Source organism: Chiloscyllium plagiosum, chromosome 4 (genome assembly GCF_004010195.1).
Source record: "Chiloscyllium plagiosum isolate BGI_BamShark_2017 chromosome 4, ASM401019v2, whole genome shotgun sequence".
In the NCBI taxonomy this organism is placed as follows: domain Eukaryota; kingdom Metazoa; phylum Chordata; class Chondrichthyes; order Orectolobiformes; family Hemiscylliidae; genus Chiloscyllium; species Chiloscyllium plagiosum.
In genome coordinates this window covers 8,737,191-8,762,704 of record NC_057713.1, presented here as the reverse complement: position 1 = coordinate 8,762,704, position 25,514 = coordinate 8,737,191, and the positions used below count along the sequence as shown (strand labels likewise).

Here is a 25,514-nt window from a genome sequence, read left to right as displayed (position 1 = left end):
AGTGATCTTATTAAATGCCAGAGCAGGCTGAATGGTTTACTTCTGCTTCCTTTTTTTTCCCTATTTTTGCACAATGAGCTGAATGGGATTACAGAGATGGAAGAGGCAAGGCCACATGAAGGGACTTAAAATAAGAACTACAATTATAAGTGCTGCTTGACTGGGAGTCAGTGTGGGTTAGTCAACGCAGAGGTGATGGATGAATAGGGCTTTGGCCACAGCCACAATGTTTAAATAGGACAAATCAGAATCTGACATACGAGATGTTTATATAAGTAGAGGTTCATGGATCAAATTAGCTAACTGGACTGTAAACTGGCTCAGCATGTTAAAGCAGAAGATGGTGATAAATTTGAAAACCTCTATCAGAGTGGCAGTGACTAATGGAGTACCTGCAGTGCTGATTTTGGTCCCATTCTGTTCATTTTCTTCATAAAAAGCTTGGAAAGGAATTGTTCCCAACATATTATGAAATTTGCAATGTTATGAAACTACATAACCAACTGATTAAAAAAAAAATGTTCACAATTAAGGACACAGTTGTTCAAAGGAAATTCAAGGATAGCTAGAGAACCAATGGAAAAAAATGTTGTTATAATACAGAAAGCACTTAATGTTGATACTTTTTACTGTATACAGTAGAGAGGTTTATACTTAAATGCTGATCTTAGATGTTAAAAGCATATTTCATTCATAGCAGCAAAACCCTCACTGCGGAACAGAAAAGTAGTTGAAACATATAAATTAACATTCCCAAAAATAAACAGGAAAGCAAAGTCTAAAGATGAATCTACAAATTATTACTTTATAAAGGGCATTCTACCTGGGGTCAGAGTCACACATTTGTGCAGCACAGGAAGTGGGCATTCATTCCATCATGCTGGTTTCATTTCAAGATTTTAATCATTCCCCTTTGGAAACCACTTCCACCACCTTTGCAGGCAATGTGTTCGAGGCAACTGTAACTGCTTTTAAAAAAAAACATTTCTCACTTTAATAACAGTTACAATTGCCCAGAACACATTGCCTGTAAAGGTGGTGGAAATGGTTTCCAAAGGGGAATGATTAAAATCTTGGGATAGCATTAAAGCTGTACTTAGGGAGGATATTCCAGTAAATACATCCAGGGGAGTTATTTGGGTGGAACTGAGAAATAAGAAAGGGATGATCACCTTATTGGGATTGTATTATAGACTCTCAAATAGTCAGAGGGAAATTGAGAAACAAATTTGTAAGGAGATCTCAGTTATCTGTAAGAATGATAGGGTGGTTATAGTAGGGGATTTTAACTTTCCAAACATTGACTGGGACTGCCATAGTGTTATGCGTTTAGATGGAGAGGAATTTGTTAAGTGTGTACAAGACAATTTTCTGATTCAGTATGTGGATGTACCAACTAGAGAAGGTGCAAAACTTGACCTACTCTTGGGAAATAAGGCAGGGCAGGTGACTGAGGTGTCAGAGGGGGAACATTTTGGGGCCAGTGACCATAATTCTATTAGTTTTAAAATAGTGGTGGAAAAGGATAGACCAGATCTAAAAGTTGAAGTTCTAAATTGGAGAAAGGCCAATTTTGACGCTATTAGGCAAGAACTTTCAAAAGCAGATTGGGCACAGATGTTCAGAGGGAAAGGGAAGGCTGGAAAATGGGAAGCCTTCAAAAATGAGATAACAAGAGTGCAGAGATAGTATATTCCTGTTAGGGTGAAAGGAAAGGCTGGTAGGTGCATGGAATGCTGGATGATTAGAGAAATTGAGAGCTTGGTTAAGAAAAAGAAGGGAGCATATGGAAGGTATAGACAGGATAGATCGAATGAATCCTCAGAAGAGTATAAAGGCAGTAGGAGTATACTGAAGAGGGAAATCAGGAGGGCAAAAAGGGGACATGAGATAGCTTTGGTAAATAGAGTTAAGGAGAATCCAAAGGGCTTTTACAAATACATTAGGGACAAAAGGGTAACTAGGGAGAGAATCGGGCCCTTCAAAGATCAGCAAGGCGGCCTTTGTGTGGAGCCGCAGGAGATGGAGCAGACACTAAATGAGTATTTTGCATCGACATTTGCTGTGGAAAAGGACATGGAAAATATAGAATGTAGGGAAATAATTGTGACAACTTGAAAACTGTCCATATTACAGAGGAGGAAGTGCTGGATGTCTTGAAATGCATAAAGGTGGATAAATCCCCAGGACCTGGTCAGGTGTACCCTAGAACTCTGTGTTGAAAAATGTGGTGCTGGAAAAACACAGCAGGCCAGACAGCATCCGAGGAGCAGGAGACTTGACATTGCGGGCATAAGCCCTTCTTCCTCACTTTCTCCTAGAACTCTGTGGGAAGCTAGGGAAGCGATTGCTGGGCCTCTTACTGAGATATTTGTATCATCGATATTCACAGGTGGGGTGCCGGAAGACTGGAGGTTGGCTAACGTGGTGCCACTGTTTAAGAAGGGCGGTAAGGACAAGCCAGGGAACTACAGACCAGAGAGCCTGACGTCGATGGTGGGCAAGTTGTTGGAGGGAATCTTGAGGGACAGGATGTACCTGTATTTGGGAAGTCCTGTTTCGGAATAGTTAACATGGCTTTATGCGTGGAAAATCTTGTCTCACAGACTTGATTCAGTTTTTTGAAGAAGAAAGAAAGAGCATTGATGAGGACAGAGCGGTAGATGTGATCTATATGGACTTCAGTAAGGCTTTCGAAAGTTTCCCCATGGGAGACTAGTGAGCGTGGTCAGATCTCACGGAATAAAGGGCGAACTCGCCATTTGGATACAGAACTGGCTCAAAAGTAGAAGACAGAGGGTGGTGATGGAGGGTTGTTTTTCAGACTGGAGGCCTGTGACCAGTGGAGTGTCACAAGGATCGGTGCTGCGTCCACTACTGTCCATCATTTATATAAATGATTTGGATGTGGACATAAGAGGTACAGTTAGTAAGTTTGCAGATGACACCAAAATTGGAGGTGTAGTGGACAGCGAAGAAGGTTACCTCAGATTACAACGGGATCTTGATCAGATGGGCCAATGGGCTGAGAATGGAATTTAATTCAGATAAATGTGAGGTGCTGCATTTTGGGAAAGCAAATCTTAGCAGGACTTATATACTTAATGGTAAGGTCCTCAGGAGTATTGCTGAACAAAGAGACCTTGGAGTGCAGGTTCATAGCTTCTTGAAATTGGAGTCGCAGGTAGATAAGATAGTGAAGAAGGCGTTTGGTATGCTTTCCTTTACTGGTCAGAGTATTGAGTACAGGAGTTGGGAGGTCATGTTGCGGCTGTACAGGACATTGGTTAGGCCACTATTGAAATATTGCATGCAATTCTGGTCCCCCTCCTATCGGAAGGATGTTGTGAAACTTGAAAGGGTCCAGAAAAGATTTACAAGGATGTTGCCAGGATTGAGGGTTTGAGCTATAGGGAGAGGCTGAACAGGCTGGGGCTGTTTTCCCTAGAGTGTCAGAGGCTGAGGGGTGACCTCATAGAGGTTTATAAAATCATGAGGGGCATGGATAGGATAAATAGACAAAGTCTTTTCCCTGGGGTGGGAGAGTCCAGAACTAGAGGGCACAGGTTTAGAGTGAGAGGGGAAAGATATAAAAGAGACCTAAGAGGGTGGTACGTGCATAGCATGAGCTGCCAGATGAAGTGGTGGAGGCTAGTACAATTGAAACATTTAAAAGGCATCTGGATGGGTATATAAGTAGGAAGGGTTTGGAGGGATTTGGAGCGGGTGCTGGCAGGTAGGACTAGATTGAGTTGGGATATCTGTTCGGCATGAACGAGTTGGACTGAAAGGTCTGTTTCCGTGCTGTACATCTCTGTGATTGTATGATTCTATCTTCTCTTGGTCAAATCCAAAACTGCTGAATGCCATACAATCCAGATGGTGAACAGAAATATTCTTAATAACACAGAACATTTCGCAAGTACAGAATAAGAAGTGGCCTTTCATACAGAAGTATCTCAACAAGATAGCCAATGGGTGCTGAACAATGCTTGGAATCTGACTCAGCATCATTTAATATGCCGTCTCAACTTTTTGCCCTTTCTCAGTTAGCTGTTTCCAGTGTGCTTTCTAACTCTCTCTTTCGGAGTCCAGCAAACAATAAAAGCAATTAAAAGAGCTGAAAGAAAATTAACAATTTGCCATTTCACAGCCAGAGATCCCAATTATGTCAATATATTAATTTTATTTGAATAATGTACAATTTGCATCCAAATTTAATCCCTCAGCAGTTCAGGAAGCAGCTTTTAGACTTACAATATCACCAGAATAATATTTGCTCAGCAAGTGATGTGGTTCAAAATGCATTTCATTTGAAATGGCAGTAAACTCTTACAGACGTCATTTGGGATTAATTACAACAATTTAAGGCAATATTATCATTTGAATTACATTAAGTCAGGAATTACTTAAATTCAGTTTATTCAAACATGCCATTGCCTTAAAAATAAAGAGGGCTTCCATTTGTAAGCTAAAGGGTTAATATCAATAAATCTTAAAGGTCGTTAGTATTATTTCAAAAATAGTTGCTCACAATAATATTCCTATGATGGTCCTAACACTAGGTTTTGATATTAGAGTAGATATATTTCCAGAACTGCACAAATAGTGTAGGTAGAGGGGCAGGTAGTTCTGAGGAAAGAGGAAGGCTGCAGAAAGACTTAGGCAGGATAGGAAAAGAAGCAGTAGATGCAATACAATGTTTTAAAGTGCGAGGTTATGTGATACAATTTGTTAGGAAGAGTAGAGGTGCCGACTATTTCCTAAATAGGGAAAGGCTTCAGAAATCTGAACAGTCCTAGTTGAGGATTCTCTTGGATTAATATGCAGGTTCAGTTTGCAGTTAGGAAGGTAAATGCAAAGTTAGCATTCATTTCAAGAAGGTCAGACCACATTTGGAATATTGTGAGCAGTTTTGGGCTCTGTATCTGAGGAAGGATGTGCTGGCATTGAAGGGGTTCCAAAGGAGGTTTACAAAAATGGGGATGAAGGGCTTTTGTCATGTGAGGAACGTGGGTCTGTACCTGATTGAAACTGAGAGACGTGGTTACAGTGTATGTGGAGAAGATGTTTCCATTAGTATGAGAGACTAGAGGACCCAAGGACACAGCCTCAGAGTGAAGGGACAGCACTAGAACTGAAATACAAAAGGAGAGGGTGGTGAATCTGTGGAACTCACTGCTGCAGTGGGCTGAGGAGGCCAAGTCATTCAGAGAGATAGACGGGTTCTTGATTGGTAAGGACATCAATGGTCATGGGAAGAAGGCAGGAGAATGGGACTGAGAAAACATCAGCTATGATTGAATGACATAGCAGACTTGATGGGCCAAACGTTAAATAGTCCAAATGGTCAAATTCTGTTCCTAGATCTTATGGTCTCATTGTCTTAAAATGGAGGAATACGAAATTGTGTGAAAGCAATAAGACTAGATTTTGACTATTTTGCTACAAACACATCAGAAATTCTGTATTTATATTAATACTAATACCACCCTTAAATATAAATCACAGCTATCATCTATGCCGATGTTGTTTTGGACAGAATGCATTTAGTAGGAACAATGTAAACTTTCAGGCTTTTTCAGTGAACTGACTGGTTTACAAGCTATGACTGTCACTCTTGCATTTTTCAATTATTAACTCCAATGAAAATAATTTGGCATTTGTTTCATCTGGTAATATATCCCCTATGTAGACATTATTGAACCAGCAGTGGAATCCATCTTCTAATCTCTTCTAAAAGTTAAACAGTGGGTGATGAGTGGAAGGCACCTTCTAACCCTGCTGTTTGATCATCTGTCCTTCAGACAAGACCACCTGTGGTTTGTTTCTTCAAACGTAGATTCTGGATTATAAACAGTTCTAGAAAGCTTACAGTTTACTCTTAAATAACAGTTGTGGATAAACTTAAATTTGACGGCATTTCGTAAGTGATACTGATGAGCACTGAACTGAAAATAGGCTTAAAAGACCTTTCTCCAAGTATACACACTGTATTTTCTGGTTCATTCCTGGACTTGCCCCAGACTAACAGAAAAAGTTGAGTGCAATAAAAGTAAATATACATAATTCACCTTAGAATGTAACTTTAATGATCACATCTGCTGCAATTTAAAACAATGAGAGTAATAGAGCTTCTAGTATTTGCAGTCTGTGTCAAGGAAACATTAAAGTTCAGGTCACAGGTGACTGTGTGTGAGTGGAAGAGTCACTCATGTTGATCCCCAAACAGGGGTTAATAATTCCCAAATTCAGTGATACAATCTTGTGAAAGATGACCATGAAGAGTTGCAAACACTTCATTTACAATTAAATGACTATACAACGCCTGTATGGAATTCAAAGAAAGAAAAATGTGTCAGCTTCTTACTTCGTTGAGATTTTAGAATTTTGGGAATTCAAATCAGATTTAAAAGAGGTGCTCAGAATTTTGAGGAGTTTTAATAAGACTAAGGTAGATATGGAGCATTTATTTCCACAAGCAGGAGGGATAATTACCAAAGGTTCACATACATTTCAGTGAACTGAGGGGGAGAGATGTGGAAAGGTTTTCTTACTGCAACAAGTTGATATGATCTGGAATGCACTGATTGAGAGCATGGTGAAAATGGATACTCGAGCAATTATCAAAAGAGAATTGATGTATATTTTAAAAGAAAAGAATGTATAGGGCTACAGAGAAAGCAGGGGAATGAAACTAAATAAACATTGTTTCAGAGAATGAGAACAGGTAAAATGGGTCAAACAGCTTCCTATTTTGTCACGATAATATACTGACTCTAAAATAAATTCATAAATATTTGGGGCCAGAAGGATTCACTTCATCTATGAAACACTATGAAGAGCAGACACCAACTATACAGCTTTAACCTCAACCAGTGAATTGTATTACTGTAAACACTGAAGTGTTTATTTATATATACAAAAAAGTTTGAATCTGTTTTATATGGGTATTTATCTTCCATGCAGAATTTGTGAATCATACTGCACTACAACCTTTTGTTGCATTTATTTTCAGGTGCTTTGTTAAGTACCATCAGATTAAAGGCATGAGCAATTCAAATTTAACACATTGCAAAATGAATTATATTTTCTTCTCTACTATTGCAATTTAATATATTTGAAAGCTGAGTTTGAAACATGAATTTTAACTATCTAGCATATAAATGACTTCTTACACTACTAACGATGGTGAAAATGCAACCTTTTGCTATTTAAAGAAACAGATGTCTTGGTATCCATTGTATGGCTACTCACTCAAGATAATATTGAACTGTTAAATAGTTCGATGGAAAATCAGGTCTGACAAACAACATCTTAAATATGAACAGCCATAGGTTTTCAGACATAGACAAAACTATGTTGCGCTTGCTTTGCATACCCTGGTTTTATTTTGATTTTTCAGAGTTGCATTTGTTTAAATAATGCTGACCATTTTCTCTTAGAAGTGGGTTAGATAAAAATGGTGAAAGGTTGTCCTGAGGCAAATAAAAATTCCTTACTTGTAAACATCCCAATTAATTTGCTTACTTAAAGATAAATGAACACATATTTTAAATTGCATTCACTTAAATACAATTAAAATGAATTGCAGAAAATGGATAAGAATGGAACTAAATAAATTATTCTATGAAAGAGCTGATACAGACGAAATGGCCTACCTCTGTGCTTTGGCAAAAACTGTATAAAACCGTGAAATATCCACATTATCACACCAAGGTGATCTTCCTAGTAGTGAAACAAATGCTGCATGGCAGGTTGCTGACTGTTGTCACATTTGCCTCCAGAATTGCATGAAGTAATAAGTACTGCCAATGGCTTTCATAGTGCAGTGGCAGTTTCCCTACCTCTGAGAGAGAAGGTCCAGGTTCATGTCCCACCTGTCCTAGAGTTGTATCATACCAGAGTCAAACAAACAGATTTAAAACAAAGTAATAAATGGAATTTGAGGGATCGTTTGATGTAGTGGCAGTGTTCCTAAATCTGAGCCAGAATGCCTGAGTTTAAGTCCCACTGCTCCAGAGATGTGTAAAAATATCTCCAAATGAGTTGATTCGAAAAATGAATCAGCTTACCTGCTGGACATGTTCCATTCAAGGGCTGGATTCTGGTAATTCCTTTCACTCTCTGTGCAAAGGTGTCCTTTACCAATGTCCTTCTCAGGTTTCAGCTGATCCCACACTGCAGTCCCAATAGTTATGGACTGTAGGTCGATTTGGTATTGTCTGTCTTCAACTTCTGATCCAGGGTCTCTTAGTATTCCCAAATTCAGAGCTCTCCTGCCAGGGCACAAAGAAGTGAGTGTTATACATTTATTCAATCGCCCTCGTAGTGCTTAAATGAAAGAAGTATTCTTCTATATTCTATATTCGTAAATACAAACCATACTAATTACCTAGATTAATTTGATGTGATCAGTTAATGAACATAAATATCATCGAAAATTTAGACAGCTTTATTTCATGCATTTTAATCCATTATGATTTGAAGTTTAACAGGACCAGTGGTTCCAATTCACAACATGCATGAAAAACATTTTGTTTATAAAATACAAATTCATAAATGTTTCAAAACGTGCTTAACAATTTAGCAACTAAAAATGCCTCAATTATTTCCTTAGATCATCCCATTACAAGGATAATGTAATTTATTCTCCAACAAGGTTACGATATGTTTCAACATTAGGAAATGGTAAACAGAAGAATTGATGTGTGTCAGTGAGGCAACGACATTGCTTTATAAATCAACTTCATCTTCAATAGATTGAAGAGAAATTTAATTAAAAAAAGATTAATTTAAGTAAGCTGATCAACCATTTGTTGTGATATTTTAACTAGTTGTTTTGATGATTAATTTGCAATTGCATCCAAACCCTCCATCAACACAAAGCAAATAAAACATCTTTGGAATTTCTCTTTCATTGTTGAAATGCTAGTTAATTTTTGCAGTTTACCAAATCAAAACCCAATTTCTGAGTATATCTCATATAGACACATGGGAAATGGATTCAAAATATCTATTGCAATAATACTGTTGCATTGTAATTATATGCAAAACTATTACAGTGAGAATAACCTGGATTAATCCTATTTAATGAGTTTGTATATTTACAGATAATCAGGCAGACTGATTGTTTAAGGAATTATTTTCCTTTTTGTCAGCAGAAATAATGGGAGTAGTTTTGGGAGTAAACTACATACTAATGTTTGAAAGTCCTGCAGGCATTGGCTTCAGGATTCATGGTTTTCACCCCTTTTATCAATCATCTGGATGAAGGTTTTAGGGAGTTGCCCACAGATTGGCAGATAAAAGTAGAGATTGAAACCTAGAGATTGTATTAGGGTTGTAAAGATGCTTCATGAGGAAACAAGATGACAAGCAGAGCTAGGCAGGATGAGGGAGGCAAGTGTCATTCAATAAAAATAAATCATTATAGGGCTATGGATAGATCTTGCACCATGCATGCATTCACCATGCAGGGTGAAGCTGGTGGGCAAGAAAGACTCACAATTTGTGTACTATCATGTGGAATAGATCAACAAAACCCCAAAGAAATTACAGAATCTGATTTAAAAAAAGCAAAACAAAAAAAAAAAATTGGTTGACATTATTTAAAAATATTGTGTTAAGTTTATTTCCTCTTCAAACAGTGGGTGATGCTGAGGCCCAAAGGAGAAGAAATTAAAGAAAAGATATCAAAGAAAGGTTCGTAAAAGCAACAGATTTAGAATGTAAAATTTTAACGTGATACACCTTTCTATCAGTTAACTATAAAGGAACTCATTATTTTAGCACGTCAAGTGCTTAACCATTAATATCTCCCCCTCCCACTTCAAACAAATAAAAATAAGCCATAAAAAGTCTCTTGTAAAATAACTTTGAATACCTTATATTTTACAAAAGGAGTTACATCAAACAAATTGTTGGCAGTTAACAAGCCTAAGAATAAGGTTCCCAAATGAAATCATCATTAAAGTCTTTTCAGGACCTGGACTAACATATTCATTTGAACAGTAGGCACAACTCATTGCACTATTCCATCAGAACTTAAGGCAGCACGGTGGCTCAGTGGTTAGCACTGCTGCCTCACAGCGCCAGGGACGCAGGTTCGATTCCAGCCTCAGGTGACTGTCTGTGTGGAGTTTGCACATTCTCCCAGTGTCTGCATGGGTTTCCTCCCGGTGCACCAGTTTCCTCCCACAGTCCAAAGATGTGCAGGTTAGGTGAATTGGCCACACTAAATTGCCCATCGTGTTCAGGCATGTGTAGATTAGGTGCATCATTCAGGGGTAATGGGTCTGGGTGGGTTACTCTTCGGAGAGTTGGCATGGACTTGTTAGGTCGAACGATCTGTTTCCACACTTCTAATTCTAACTCTAAAAGCAAAACATCTAGTTTTACCCTGGTGTGCAGAAACATTTTGTGTAAAAGGATGAAAGTTGTTTCTGCACATACAAACAGCGTACGTGAAAAGTACATTCAATTAAATGCCAAGGTATTGTGTGGGTAGCCATCAGCTACTCTGCCCAAAACCTAACCTGGAATTCCAGCAACATTAGACAAAGTATCAGGAGGATGAAACTTGCCAACATTCTGAAGAGCAGGAAATATATTCCATTTTTGTGGCAAGGTTTAATATATAATTAGGATAGCATTGACTCTTTCAACACTTGCAAACAGACTACTGTCATGCTATTATGCTAAAATATATTTTAATGTCTTAATTTTAAGCTGTTCATCCTATTTTGAAAATTCTTCCAAGGCCTTGTTCAACACAATTCCAAATTCCAATAACTCCCTGCTTTGCCAATTCTTGCATTCAGTGCATTCCTAATTTTATTCACTCTACCAATGACGGCCATTTATTCAGTTGCCTAGGTCTTTAGTACTGGAATTCTCTTCCTAAATCTTTCCACCATTCTTGCCATTGAGGTATTACTTTTGTTTCAAGCCTGTCTGAATGTTTGCTTTTTTGTCCTAACACCTTATGTGGATCAGTGTTGGAATTTTTGATAATGGCCTTGGGAATATTCATAACATTAAAGATGCTGGTGAAATGCTCTGCTATGTGAGTTTCTTGATAGTTTTCCCTCACACAAACTAAGTGGAGGATCTCTTGGTAACTGATTGCTGACTGGGTGGACCATATTTTAAGACAGACAAAATATAAATGCAAATTGTTGTTGATCTTCACGGGACAATAACCCTCCAATCTCTCCTGGAGAATTCTCTGCAAGGCAGCTCCAAAGACTGTTCAGTAAATTATGCTATTCTACCTTATGGGCATGTAACAAGCTTTTCCCTTCACCCTTCTCTCTTCAGCAGCACAAGATTACTGGTATCCCCCACAAAAATGCAGGCTTGCATGAGCTTACAGTTTCACTCATGAGAGATTGCCACACGAGTAAACCATGCAACTGTGGTGAAAACTTGGGCTTATGCAATGACTTCAATGCAAAAGGGAAAAAGCCTCCTATGATGCTTTACAGACAAGCATATGGAAAACAGGAGCTGAACCATAAAGGACGAGTTTTAGAGGGGTAGTCAAACAATTGTATTTTAATGAGGCTTCTAAAGCACAAAGGTAAAGTGAGAAATGCACGAAGGAACTTCCAAAAAACTATGTGGTTCAAAACTCAGCAGGTTGAGTTCAGTAAGAATTTACAAGCTACCTCACAGGTGAGCTGCCAGAAGTCTGGAGGTTGGCTAACGTGGTGCCACTATTTAAGAAAGGTGGGAAGGACCTTTCCCAGAGGCCAGTGAGCTGACATTGGTGGTGGACAAGTTGTTCGAGGGAATCCTTAGGATAGGATTCCCATGTATTTGGAAAGGCAAGGATTGATTAGGGAGTCAGTGTGGAAAATCATGTCTCACGAATTTGATTGTTTTTTGAAGAAGTAACAAGGAGGGCAGAACCGTGGACGTGGTCGATATGGACTTTATTAAGGTGTTTGACAAGGCTCCTCATGGGAGACTAGTTAGCAAGGTTAGACTCATGAAATACAGGGAGAAGTAGCCATTTGAATACAGAACTGGCTCAAAAGTATAAGACAGGGTGCTGGTGGAGGGTTTCTTTTCAGACTGGAGGTCTGTGACCAGTGGGGTGTCTCAAGGATCAGTGCTGTGTCGACTGCTCTTCGTCATTTATATAAATGATTTGGATGTGAACGTAGGAGGTATAGTTAGTAAGTTTGCAGATGACACCAAAATTGGAGATACAGTAGACAGCAAAGAAGATTACCTTAAAGTAAAATGGGATCTTGATTAGATGGACCAATGGGCTGAGGAGTGGCAGATGGAGTTTAATTTAGATAAACCCGAGGTGCTTATTGGGATTTATTATAGACCACCTATAGTCAGAGGGAAATTGAGAATCAGATTTGTAAGGAGATCTCAGTTATCTGTATAATGATCGGATGGTTATGGTAGGGAATTTTAACTTTCCAAACATAGACTGGGATTGCCATAGTGTTAAGGGTTTAGTTGGAGAGGAATTTGTTAAGCGTGTACAAGAAAACTTTCTGATTCAGTATCCGGATATAACTTCAAGAGAAGATGCAAAACTTGACCTACTCTTTGGAAATAAGGCAGGGCAGGTGACGGAGGTGTCAGTGGGGGAACACTTTGGGGCCAGCGACCATAATTGTATTCGTTTTAAAATAGTGATGGAAAAGGATAGACCAGATCTAAAAGTTGAAGTTCTAAATTAGAGAAAGACCAATTTTGATGGTATTAGGCAAGTACTTTCAAAAGCTGACTGGGGGCAGAAGTTCGCAGGTAAAGGGACGGCTGGAAAATGGGAAGGCTTCAGAATTGAGATAATGAGAATTAGGAGAAAGTACATTCCTGTTAGGGTGAAAGGAAAGGCTGGTAGGTGTAGGGACTACTGGATGATTAAAGATATGGAGAGTTTGGTTATGAAAAAGAAGGAAGCATTGGTCAGGTATAGACAGGATAGATTGTGTATATCCTTAGAAGTGTATAAAGGCAGCAGGAGTATACTTAAGAGGGAAATCAGGAGGGAAAAAAAAGGGGACATGAGATAGCTTTGGCAAATAGTGTTAAGGAGAATCCAAAGGGTTTTTACAAATACATTAGGTACAAAAGGGTAACTAGGGAGAGAATACGGCCGCTCAAAGGTCAGCAAGGTGGCCTTTGTATGGAGCAACAGGAGATGGGGGAGATACTAAATGTGTATTTTGCATCAGTGTTTACTGTAAAAAAGGACATGGAAGATACAGAATGTAGGGAAATAGATGGTGACATCTTGAAAAATGTCCATATTACAAATGACGAAGTGCTGGATGGCTTGAAACACATACAAGTGGATAAATTCCCAAGACATAATCAGAACTCTATGGAAAGCGAGGGAAGTGATTGCTGGGCATTTTGCTGAGATATTTGTATCATCGATAGTCACAGGTGAGGTACCAGAAGTCTGGAGGTTGGCTAACGTGGTCCCACTATTTAAGAAAGGTGGTAAGGACAAGCCAGGGAACTATAGACTGGTGTGCCTGACGTCAGTGGTGGGCAAGTTATTGGAGGGTATCCTGAGGGACAGGATGTACATGTATTTGGAAGGCAAGGACTGATTAGGAATAGTCAACATGGCTTTGTGTATGGGAAATCATGTCTCACAAACTTGATTGAGTTTTTTGAAGAAGTAACAAAGAGGATTGATGAGGGAAGAGCGGTAGATGTGATCAAGATGGACTTCAGTAAGGCGTTCGACAAGATTCCCCATGGGAGACTGCTGGGCAAGGTTAGATCTCATGGATCACAGGGAGAAGTAGCCATATGGATACAGAACTGACTCAAAGGACAGAGGATGGTGGTGGAGGGTTGTTTTTCAGCCAGGAGGCTTGTGACCAGCGAGTGCCACAGGATCGCTGTTGAGTCCACTACTTTTCATCATTTATATAAATGATTTGCATGTGAGCATAAGTGGTATAGTTAGTAAGTTTGCAGATGACACCAAATTTGGAGGTATAGCAGACAGATTACAATGGGATCTTGATCACATGGGCAAATGGGCTGAAGAGTGGCAGAGGGAGCTTAATTTAGATAAATGTGAGGTGCTGCATTTTGGGAAAGCAAATATTAGCAGGACTTATACAATTAATGATAAGGTCCCAGGGAGTGTTGCCAAACAAAGAGACCTCGAGTGCAGGTTCATAGCTCCTTGAAAGTGGAGTCGCAGGTAGATAGGATAGTGAAGAAAGCGTTTGGCACGCTGTCCTTCATTGGTCAGAGTATTGAGTACAGGGTTGGGAGGTCATGTTGCTGCCGTACATGACATTGGTTAGGCCACCTTTGGAATATTGGGTTCAATTCTGGTCTCCTTCCTATTGGAATTATGTTGTGAAACTTGAAAGGGTTCAGAAAAGATTTACAAAAGATTTACAAGGATGTTGTCAGGGTTGGAGGATTTGAGCTATAGGGAGAGGTTGAATAGGCGAGGACCAAGGCTGAGGGGTGACCTTATAGAGGTTTATAAAATCATGAGGTGCGTGGACAGGATCAAGAGACAAGGTCTTTTCTCTTGGGTGGGGGAGTCCAGAATTAGAAGGCATAGGTATAGAGTGAGAGGGGAAACATATAAAAGAGACCTAAGGGGAAGCTTTTTCATGTAGAGGATAGTATGTGTGTGGAACGAGCTGCCAGATGAAGTGGTGGACGCTGGTACAATTACAACATTTAAAAGGCATCTGGGTGGGTATATGAATAGGAAGGGTTTTGTGAGGTATGGGTCAAGTGCTCATAGACTGAGTTGGGATATCTGGTCAGCATGGATGAATTGGACTGAAGGGTCTGTTTTTGTGCTGCACATCTCTATGACTCTATTTTGGAAAAGCAAATAAGAGCAGGACTTAAATATTTAATAGTAAGGACCTGTGGAGTGTTACTGAACAAAGAGACCTTGGAGTGCACCTTCATAGCTCCTTGAAAGTAGAATCGCAGGTAGATAGGATAATGAAGGCGACGTTTGGTATGCTTTCCTTTATTGTTCAGAATATTGAGTACAGGAGTTGGGAGGTCATGTTGCAGCTGTACAGGACATTGGTTAGGCCACTGTTGGAATATTGCATGTAATTCTGGTCTCCTTCCTATCAGAAAGATGTCGTGAAACTTGAAAGTGTTCAGAAAAGATTTGCAAGGATGCTATAGGGAGAGATTGAATAGGATAGGGCTGTTTTCTTTGGAGAGTCAAAGGCTGAGGGGTGATCTTATAGAGGTTTATAACATCATGATGTTATAATGGATAGGATATATAAAGGTCTTTTCCCTGGGGTGGGGGAGTCTAGAACAAGAGGACATAGGTTTAGGGTGAGAGGGGAAAGATATAAAAGGGACCTAAGGGGCAACGTTTTCACACAGAGGGTGGTACATGTGTGGAATGAGCTACTAAAGGTAGTGGTGGAGGCTGGTACAATTACAGCATTTAAAAGGCATTTGGATAGGTATATGAATAGGATGGGTTTAGAGGAGTATGGGCCAAGTGCTGGCAAATGGGACTATATTAGGTTGGGATTTCTGGTCAACGCTTTCTGTGCTGTACACTTCTATGACTCTCAAACCAGAGAAAAATTAACTTTGAGCCTAGGGTTTCATTGAGTGATGGTACAAGGGACCAATTTGGACTTAGCAATCAAATAAAAACAAAATAGTGAGGATGCTGGGAAAAAAACTGGAAAAAACAGACAATGGAGAAGGAACCCAGCAGGTCTGGCAGCATTCGTGATGAGAGAAACCAAATTCATGCTCGAGTCTGATACAACTCTCCTTTAGAATTCAGCTTCCTTCAGAACCCCAGAATGTAATTCTGGAAAAGTCATATTGGACTCGAAACATTATCTTTGATTTTCTCCCTACAAATGCTCCTGAGCCTGTTGAGAGGCTCCAGCATATCTTGTTTTCATTTTAGGCTTGTAATGATACAGTGGCAGACAAGTTGGAATTAGCACAGTTCAGGATGTGTGCGACAAACATTGGACAAGTTATGTTTGTGACTTGTCCAGTTTCACCTTAGCATTGCATTCTACTGCAGCTCTATATTCCATCCTCCCAGAAGAGTTCATGACTGCTTTTTTGTACCTTGACTGAACTTCAGCTTTCTTTGAGATGCCCGACAATAAGATGAAATGGATGGCACCTGGTGAGGCAGAACTATTGCCACGGTCAGCCAACATAAATGCCTGGAAGAGGAGCTGGATGAGCAGTTAGTTTAAGGAGAAAGAGGATCGATGAAACAGGAGACGTTTATTGTTGATCATGGGAGCTTGTTGTGCACAAATTGACTGTCACATTACTTACAATAACAACTAACTTTAACTTCATTGGCTATAAAGTGATTTGGAATATAGTAAAGTGTTTTAGGATGCAGTAAAGTGATTTGGGATATAGACTGTAAAGTGATTTAGCAGGAGGCAACAGCCGAGTGGTATTTTCACTAGACTGTTAATCCACAGACCCAGGTATTGTTCTGGAGACCTGTGGGTCAAATCCCGCCACAGCAGATCAATTTTTTAAAAAAATCTGGAATTAAGAATTAATGATGACCATGAATCCATTGTTGATCATTGGAAAAGCCCATCTGGCTCACTAATGTCCTTTAAGAAAGGAAACTGCCATCCTTACTTGGTCAGGCCTACATGTGGCTTTAGACTCAGAGAAACGGGGTTGACTCTTAACTGCCCTCTGGGAAATTGGGCACTATGCTGGCCTAGCCAGCAATGTCCACATCCCGTGAATGAGTAAAACAAAATCCTGAGGTCACAAAAGATGATGTCCAAACCCAAGTCCTTTCATTCATTTCCAATGTTTACCTCTCAATTTGCTATACTTTTGGATGTTAATCATATTCAAAACTTTCAGGCCAAAAGCAACTTTGAAGAGACAGAAGTTTATCATTAAAACATATACTGGTGAAGACTTATTGAATCATTCATGATGAACTTGACCTGTAGAATTTCAGGAGCAAGGGAACATTAGAGCTTGAAGCTAAAAATGTCAACACCAGCATGTCTTCGCAGATTATGTTAAGTGTGAATTTTATTTTGACTATGCATCTTTTCTAAGCATTGCACAGTTTAATGTATAAAGTATTTTCTTCTTTGTCCACGTACACATATTAACGTTTAACCCGTACCTTGCAGAAATAATTAACATTACAGCGTTAACAGGATCCACTTGAGTTGATCTCAGGAAATAAGAAGGCCATTAATAATGCTCAAGAAGAAATTAAAACATTATTCTATTTCCCATCTAATATTCTACAGGTGTATTTATATAACAGATGGATCTATTTATAGAGAAGCACATAGCTTGGGTTTCACACTCACATATGGGTTTTGCAGCTTAGACACAGCTCGCAGATCAAAATCTTTGGGGAATAATTATGGTTAATTCCACCTTGTGCATATTTGAAACCAGCTGATCACTGGGTACTATACAGTAACTTACTCGATCAGGAGACTTGCAATCATCCATTTACTCTGGTGCCTGAACAAAGGTGGCTTTATTCTAAATTGTTTAAATAATGGTTAGTTTTAAAAATTTGACCCTAAGCAACAACATTCACAAGATTTATTAGTTCTGTCTAGTGCAATTATCAGGCATAAGTATTTGACAAAACAGTTATATATTTTAATTGTTCTTTTACCATACTTCTAGGTAGTGCAGAAACAGCAACATCACTTTATCATTTCTTATGCATCATTTTATTATTATGACAACATTAACTTATAAAGTGTTTTCCAAGAAGTGAACAGTAAATTTGAACATTTAAAAACAACAGCAAATTTTGTGGAGGTTATTTAAACTCTGACGTTTCGTAATGGCATTGTACAGAAAAGGCTCTGCATTCTAGTCTCTGAATCTTGGATAGCGTGAACATGAGGAAGATGGAATACAAGAGTGATTCCCTTTCAAACCCATGAAAGGGAAGACAGAAACATTTGACCGATTTAAGAAAATATTTCCAAATAAACGGTATAAGAACCTCAAGACATATAAATTTAAGGGAGTGAAAGAATATTTTGCACAAAGGAATAGGATGGTCACTTATTACTTAGAAAGCGTAAGCCTCGGAGAGGTAGACGAACAAAGGGAACTTGAAGTACAAAGAAACTAATTGTTAAAAGCTGCACTATAGGTAAGCAAGGCTATAAAATAAGCCAAAGCAATTATTAGCATTTACTTCTAAAGAGCCGAGTTGAAAGTAGAAAAAATTATACTCAATCTGTACAAAATCTTAGTTTGACAATCTACTGTATTGTACTGTGTGTTGTTCAGGTCACAACATAATAAAAAGGATATAGAGGCACTGGAGAAAGTGCAGAGAAGATTTACATGGCTGATACCATGCATGGGTAAATATATCAAGAAAGGATTGACAGGGTGTGTCTTCTCCCTTTTGATGAAGGATGGTTGAGGAGTGATTTAATAGAAGTCTTTAAAAGCCTGAAAGGTTTTGATATAGTATACACTAAAATAATGTTTCATAGTGGTTAGCATGGCTGCCTTACAGTGCCAGTGACCTGGGTTTGATTCCAGTCTTAGGTGATTGTCTGTTTGGAATTTGCATTTTCTCCCCGTGTCTGCATGAGTTTCCTCCAGATATCCTCCCATAGTCCAAAGATGCGCAGGTTGCATGAATTGGCTATGCTAAAATTGACCCAATGTGTCCGGAGATGTGCAAGTTAAGTGAGTTAGCCATGGTTTAAAAAAAAAGAACTCATGCAGGGGTTACGGGGATCCTCTTTGGAGGGTCAGTGAAGTCTCTATGGGCTAAATGGCCTCTTCCTGCACTGCAGGGGTTCTGTGATTCTTATGGAAAAGAGCAAAATTCAAGGTCATTGATATAAGATCAACAAGAAATCTATTAGGGAATTCAGAAGAAATACCTTTATCCAAGGTATGGTGAGAATGTTGAACTTGCCTTCATGGAGAATGATTGAAATGAACAGTATTGGTACAATTATGGAAATGCAATCTACAGACCAGCTACAGACTTAAAAGTGAATTAAAGACAATGCAGTTGGATTTAAATAAGGAAATACAGGAGAAGGCTAAAGCGAAGCAGACATGCCAACACGCATGGGTTGGACTGACTTGACTATTTGTATTCTACGTAATCTACATACATGATTTTAACTGCACTATTAGATTATTAATTTTTACCTAAAAGCAATTCTACTGTTCTATGAGCTATGAATGTAGCTGCCACTATATATTTCTTTATGAACTTACAAATTTTGATTTTAAAGTGTCCATTAACTTTTATAATTAGGGTTAACTATGATGGATGCAGGAAAATAAATCCATTTAAATAGCAGGAAGCAGTTAAAACTATTCATTCCTCAAACACATTAGTTACATTTTTCTGATGCCACTGTGAAGTTCTTGTTATATTCAACTGCTACTGGTAGCTGTTCAATTTTGATTCTTAAGAATATCTTTTTGGTCAGTGCTATTTCTCATAAAAACATGGTCTAAAATTTGGCTGGAATTGTACAGCTTTTAGTTTGCTTTGTTGGATGGCTTACGCAGATTCAAGTTTTAAAAAAATGTTTTGCCCACCAAGTTTCTGAAAGTGTGAGCTGACAACAAAAAGGGAGTATCAGAAACAGAGAGAGAGAGAGAGAGAGAGAGAGATGGGGAAATAGAGCAATGACAGAAAGGGCAAGAGAAAAATTAAAATTAAAATTAAAATTCAACATTTTTAAAATCTCCGAAAACAATTCACAACCTAATGAGCCACCACATTTATACTTAGTCAAGTAAATTCGACATTAATTTGCAAAGGCAGTAACTTTGTGGGAATCACAGTAGAGTTAAATGCAATATTCCACTTTTGCAAAGCTAATGAACTGCAAAACAGTGTAACCGATGGAGTAACTTGCAGTGAATCAGCATTCAGCAGGCCAATTCATCCTCAACTAACATCACTGGCCGACTTGTGGCTTAATAATAGTGTCAATCATTCAAACACATATCATTTCAATCAAATCTGGCCCTTACATCTGAGAGAATTTTTTAAAAATCTAAACAGCACATAAAAAACTTTAAAATCATTTGAAATTATCAAAAAATTATTTTTCTATTGCAGAGAAAATGAAACTTTAAGAGAAAATATCACAGGCTGCCTCCTTTCCTGCATTAAAACCACTGAATTTGGCATGAGCATGCTTCTGATCCGGAAAACAGCTCTATAATAATACCTTAATAAGTAAGCTTTTCTCATCATTGTTAATAAAATTCTGCCACATGAGGGCATGATGCATTTTCAACATGCTGACCCATTTCTCCCTTTCTGAAGCAAGGAGAAATGAAATAAATAGAAGCAACCCAATGCAGCCCAGGTGTGGTTACAGAACAGAGACAGTGTGATTGTTTGCCTCATTACGAGACTGAGCAGAACATTTACTCACTACAACCATTGGGAATTGAGGTCAATTTGATGAAAGGTCAGTTAACAAATCAATCTAACGTTAAGCTCCTGAATGCTGGTGTAAGCAACTGGGTCACTTTAGTTCACACTTGTACCGAAACCTCTAGTCCGATAAAAAAAACCTTAATAAAAACGCAAGACATCAAAGTTTTATTTATAAATGGCGAACAATAGAAGCAATAAGGTGCAATGCTCCATCAATGCACTTCAAAACAACTGGACATTTTCCCAAACCTAATTATGGCATGGTTGCAGTTTATTTTCCTGGAAACAGTTCAAATTATAGAAATGTTTAACAGCAAATATTCTGAAACAACGTTTAACTTGTAAACTAAAAGTAAGCTAAAAACATAGAATAAAAAATGTTGTGTAACTTCATTTCTATGCTTACTATTTTCATTAATTTGAGAAATGACAATCCTAGGAAATGTTTTGTGCTTAGCACATTTATAAACTTCAGCATAATAGAGTGGATCTAAAGAGTCCATTCCAAATTATCCCAATTGAATTCTTTGACCCTCAATTTAAAATGCTCTTTACCATTCCCAACTGTTTCCCCAGGCATGACTTCCCATCTAACCTCTGTCCTTAACATCACCTCAAACAAAATGTGAAGACCATCACTGAATTTTATGTCCGTAACAGAAAACAATTGCTCTGCAACAGTACAAAGTATTTACAGAACAGAAAGATGCTATTCAGCCCAACTGGTCTATGGCAACATTAACGTTACACAAGTCTCTTCTCAACCCTTTCCATCTCAACCCCATTAACTTATCTTTTCTTCCTCACGTACTGACCTTGTTTTCTGTTTTCGATGAGTTCATTGTGCTTTCTGACTGCTCGATGCACTTCCCATTGCCCCCAAACTCCAGTTTCCTAGCTACCCGCTCTTTGTGGTATGCCCCCAATTAATTCACCTGCCCACTCATGAAATCTGTTATCAGCTTTTCTAATCTGCTGAGTATCCCACTGCTGAGTATCCACTTTCTCTTGTTCACTCCCACATTTGCCAGTATCATCAACTTGTTCATCCTTCTCCTGCACTCAACTCAACTTGTTTCAATGCCACCATTGCATTGGTCTTCAAGAAACCACCCCAATTCCTTTTATACGCCAACTATTATGCTTTCTCAAACCTTAGACAACTCAAAAGGACCATTGTCCTGCAACTATGTTCCTTGCATATGGCCTGTCACCAATATTCCTCCAAGCTGGCTACTAACTTGCCCATAGAACAGAAAGAACATTTGTCAAAGTCACATGCAACTGTGACAACAGTTCTGATGACCCACCTTATACTGCTTTTCATTCAGTACTAATCCCACGTCACTGATCCCATCATCTTCCAAAGATTTCCTTTACAGTTCACAACTTGGGCACTACTGCTTTCTGATTTTTCATTATAAATTTAATGCAAGTAGTATATCATGGGTAAAAACTTCTGCCCCTGTGTTCACCCCAGCTGCACACCAGGGCTCCTTGGCAGCAACTATCTGCTCCCCTTTGCCATCATAATCCAGCTACCTTTGAACTGGAAATTTGCCCCTCTATCTGTGCCACTAAGAAAAAGATTAACGCATTGTTTTCATGTTACTTCTAAATGATCAGTGTAAGGATATACTAAAAGTTACCCCAGCTGAATGCTGTTAAAACTGATGCAACCCTCTTTGACACCTGTTGCTACATTGATGCCTCTTTGTCCCTCATTTTCTCCCTTTCACCAATGAACATCCAGTCCATGTCTTCATCAGCTTAGGTTTACCTTGGCCAAAGTATTTCCACCCAATGAATTCACGTCAATTCTCTTTTTCACTCATACACTACAAAAGTACTCCATTGGTTATCAAGTACTTAGGAAATCTTGAGAAACAGAAAGGCATTGTCCGATGGCTTTTTTTTGTCACTTCTCTGCCTGCTTTTAAAAGTGTCTTAGTAATTATCCTTAGACTGTACCCTCAGTTTTCCATTACAGCTTCTCCAGTGCCCATTCCTCTCCCCGTGTGGGCTGTAGAGAATATCCATTACTTCCTTAATGTAAAGCACACAGAGAGGCCTTCCTTGATCTAAGCAGCACTATATAAATGCAAGTTGCCATTCTTAAGGTTGGCACATTACACTTTTATGGTCTTTAAATAACAATGATCCAATCCTGCTTAAAAAAAGTTTCTTTTTGTATTGCTGATGTCCATTAAACCAAGTTAAATATTGCTATTTTTGACATTTTAATGTTTACCTTTATTACGGGGAGAAAAAGAAAGGATTATGTTTCATGTCTGGTATTGGTAATGAATTACCTTAAGCAGCCCTGTAAATGCACAGTATTGAGAAATTTTAACTACTGGTATACTTTTTGAGGACAACAGCCATTTCAGTTAAAGATTTCCTGAATAATTTAACTCAAAGTGGAGCTAAACAGGAAACTTCAATTACTTTTTTAAAAATGCTCCTTTGCAACGACATTCTAATTGTGCTCAATTTAAGTTGAAATCTGGTCTGATGTATTTCAGTCTCACCAAGGAGGTGCAATTCCTCATGCTGCAGGGCATTGGAAAGTAGGATGATTTTGCAGAGGCTGACTTACAACTTGTTACTGTACTCACTTTTACTAACAAGCCAAACATCTGCAGAAAGCTTATATACCCTGCATAGCAAAATAAAATACAAGCTGTAGATATAGCCATCCATTTATTATCAATAAAACAATGCAAATACAGTTCCCTCCACTCCCCTGCTGTAATCATCAAAAAAGACATTTTTTATTCCTTTATTAGATGCCACTTGCTGGATCAGCATTAATTGCCCATCCCCGTTTGTCCCAACAGCCCTAACCCACTTAAAACATTGTTGAGATTCTGTAGGCTAGATCAAGTAGGACGACAAATTTCCTTTCCTAATGGACATTAGTGAGCCAAATGGATTTCTATGGCAATTGACAATGGTTCCGAGGTCACCATTAGGCTCAGTTTTTTATTCAAGATTTTTATTGAATTTGAATTTTACCATCTGTCATGGTGAATTTCAAACCGTGTCCCCAGATCATTAGCCTGGGGTTCTGGATTACAAATCCAGTCACATTATCACTGCAACACTGGTCTCCCCAAAGAACTTGGGAAGATGCTTTTATTCACCAAACAATTAACATTAATTATGTTACCACAATGCCGCCTTTAAAAATATTCCACATTTATCAAGTATTATTCCTTTGAAGGAATACTCAGTTTTGTGTTTGAGGGTGCAACCTATTCTGATATCAGAAACGCAAAGCATTTACACTTGCTCAAACAATTCTGCTCGGTCTGTGTCGATGTCATGACTGTCCACAAAAATCAAACTCTACCTCAGCATTTTAAAACATATATGGGCATCAAAAAGATGCTCAATGAAAGTAAATGCATCCAAAAATTTGTTTCTTTCTTGCTGCAGATCATAGCATCTCATTTTTCACACAATGAAAGACAACTGCTGTAAAATCATGGCAACAAAATGGATTTCTTTCTGTAGTTCTGAATATAGTTACTATCATTAGTGATTGATGGAATTATTGATAAGCATTTTTCCTCAGACATTAAGTCACTGCCAAATGGTGCATTATCATCTGTACAAGGAATCGTTTTTACAACAGATTTAAACACAAATCGATTTTAGACTCAGCTATCATAAAGGATAAGCAAGAACCCCAATGTAGGCTTAACACTACATCAGAGTAAATGTATTCTGATGTTGAAGCTTTTTTGACTTCCAATCTGCTTTTGCAAACAACTGAATTTTTTTTTGCTATCTTAAAATACACTCTCAAATATAAGAACATAAGAACTCGGAGCAGGCAATGGCAATTCAGCTCTTTAAGCCTGCGCTGCCATTTAATATGAGCATGGCTGATCTCATTTGACTTCAATTCCACTTTTCTGCCTGCTCCCCATGACTCTTTAACCCGTTACTAACTAAAAATCTGTCTATCTATTTTCTTAAATTTATTCAGTGTCCCAGCATCCACTATATCTGGGGTAGTGAATTTCACAGATTCACAATTCTTTGAGAGATGTAATTCTTCCTCATCACTGCTTTAATTCTGAGCCTAAAACTAGGTTATCCCATAAGGGGAAACATCATTCTATGTTCACTTTGTTAAACCCCTTCAACATTTTATAAACCTCAATTAGATCTCCTCTCATTCTTCAACACTCTACTGAGTATAGGCCTAAACTATTCAATTTTTCCTCATACATCAAGGCTGCCATCTCCAGAACTAATCTAATGAGCATTCTCTGAACTGTCTCCGATGCAATTACAAACTTTCTCAGATAAGGAGATCAAAACTGTACACAGTACTCCAGATGTGGGCTCATCATGCCTTGTACAGGTGCAACAAAAATTGCCTATTTTTATATTGTACTTTAATATAAGCATGATAAGTTTATTGTAATTCATAAGGTTTGATAATCTGCAGAGCCATTTGGCCACATGGAACATGCAGCAATATATTTACAGCAAGGTGAAAATTTCTTGCAGGCTAGATAACCTGAAACCAATGAGCTGCAGTTCAAAAATATTGGTGTGTTAGATATTACAGTTAGCCTGGTTTTGTGCATAGAAAATTCTATCTCACAAATTTGACTGAGTTTTTTTTAAAGAAGTTACAAAGTAGATAGATGAAGTTAAAACAGGAGATGTTGTTTATATGGACTTTAGTAAGACATTTCACAAGGTTCAGCAAGGTTAGATCACATAGGATCCAGGGCAAGTTAGCCAATTGACTTGACGGTATGAAACAGAGGGTGGTGGTTGAGGTTTGTTGTTCAGACTGGAGGCCTGTGACCAGTGGTGTGATTCACGGATTGATCATGGGTCCACTGTTGTTTGTCATTTATACAAACAATTTGGATGAGAATATAGGAGACATGGTTAGTGATTTTGCAGATGATATCAAAATTGGTGGTATAGTGGACAGTGAAGAAGGTCATCTAAGAATGCAATGGGATTGTGATTAACTGGGCCAGTAGGTCAAAGAACGGTAGATGGAGTTTAATTCAGATAAATGCAAAGTGTTGCATTTTGCTAG

The 25,514-nt window shown here is 38.4% G+C and overlaps 1 protein-coding gene across 6 annotated transcripts in view; it reads right to left on the bottom strand.

Moving 5' to 3' along the window:
* The window catches only part of LOC122548836 (vacuolar protein sorting-associated protein 13B-like), a 968,370-nt gene that overhangs the window by 243,933 nt on the left and 698,923 nt on the right, over window positions 1–25,514 (bottom strand). For all 6 annotated transcript variants that reach the window (XM_043687672.1, XM_043687667.1, XM_043687669.1 and 3 more), the window contains one exon: window positions 8,076–8,279. In XM_043687672.1, coding sequence (XP_043543607.1) covers window positions 8,076–8,279 — 204 coding nt within the window. The remainder of the gene's footprint in view (window positions 1–8,075; window positions 8,280–25,514) is intronic.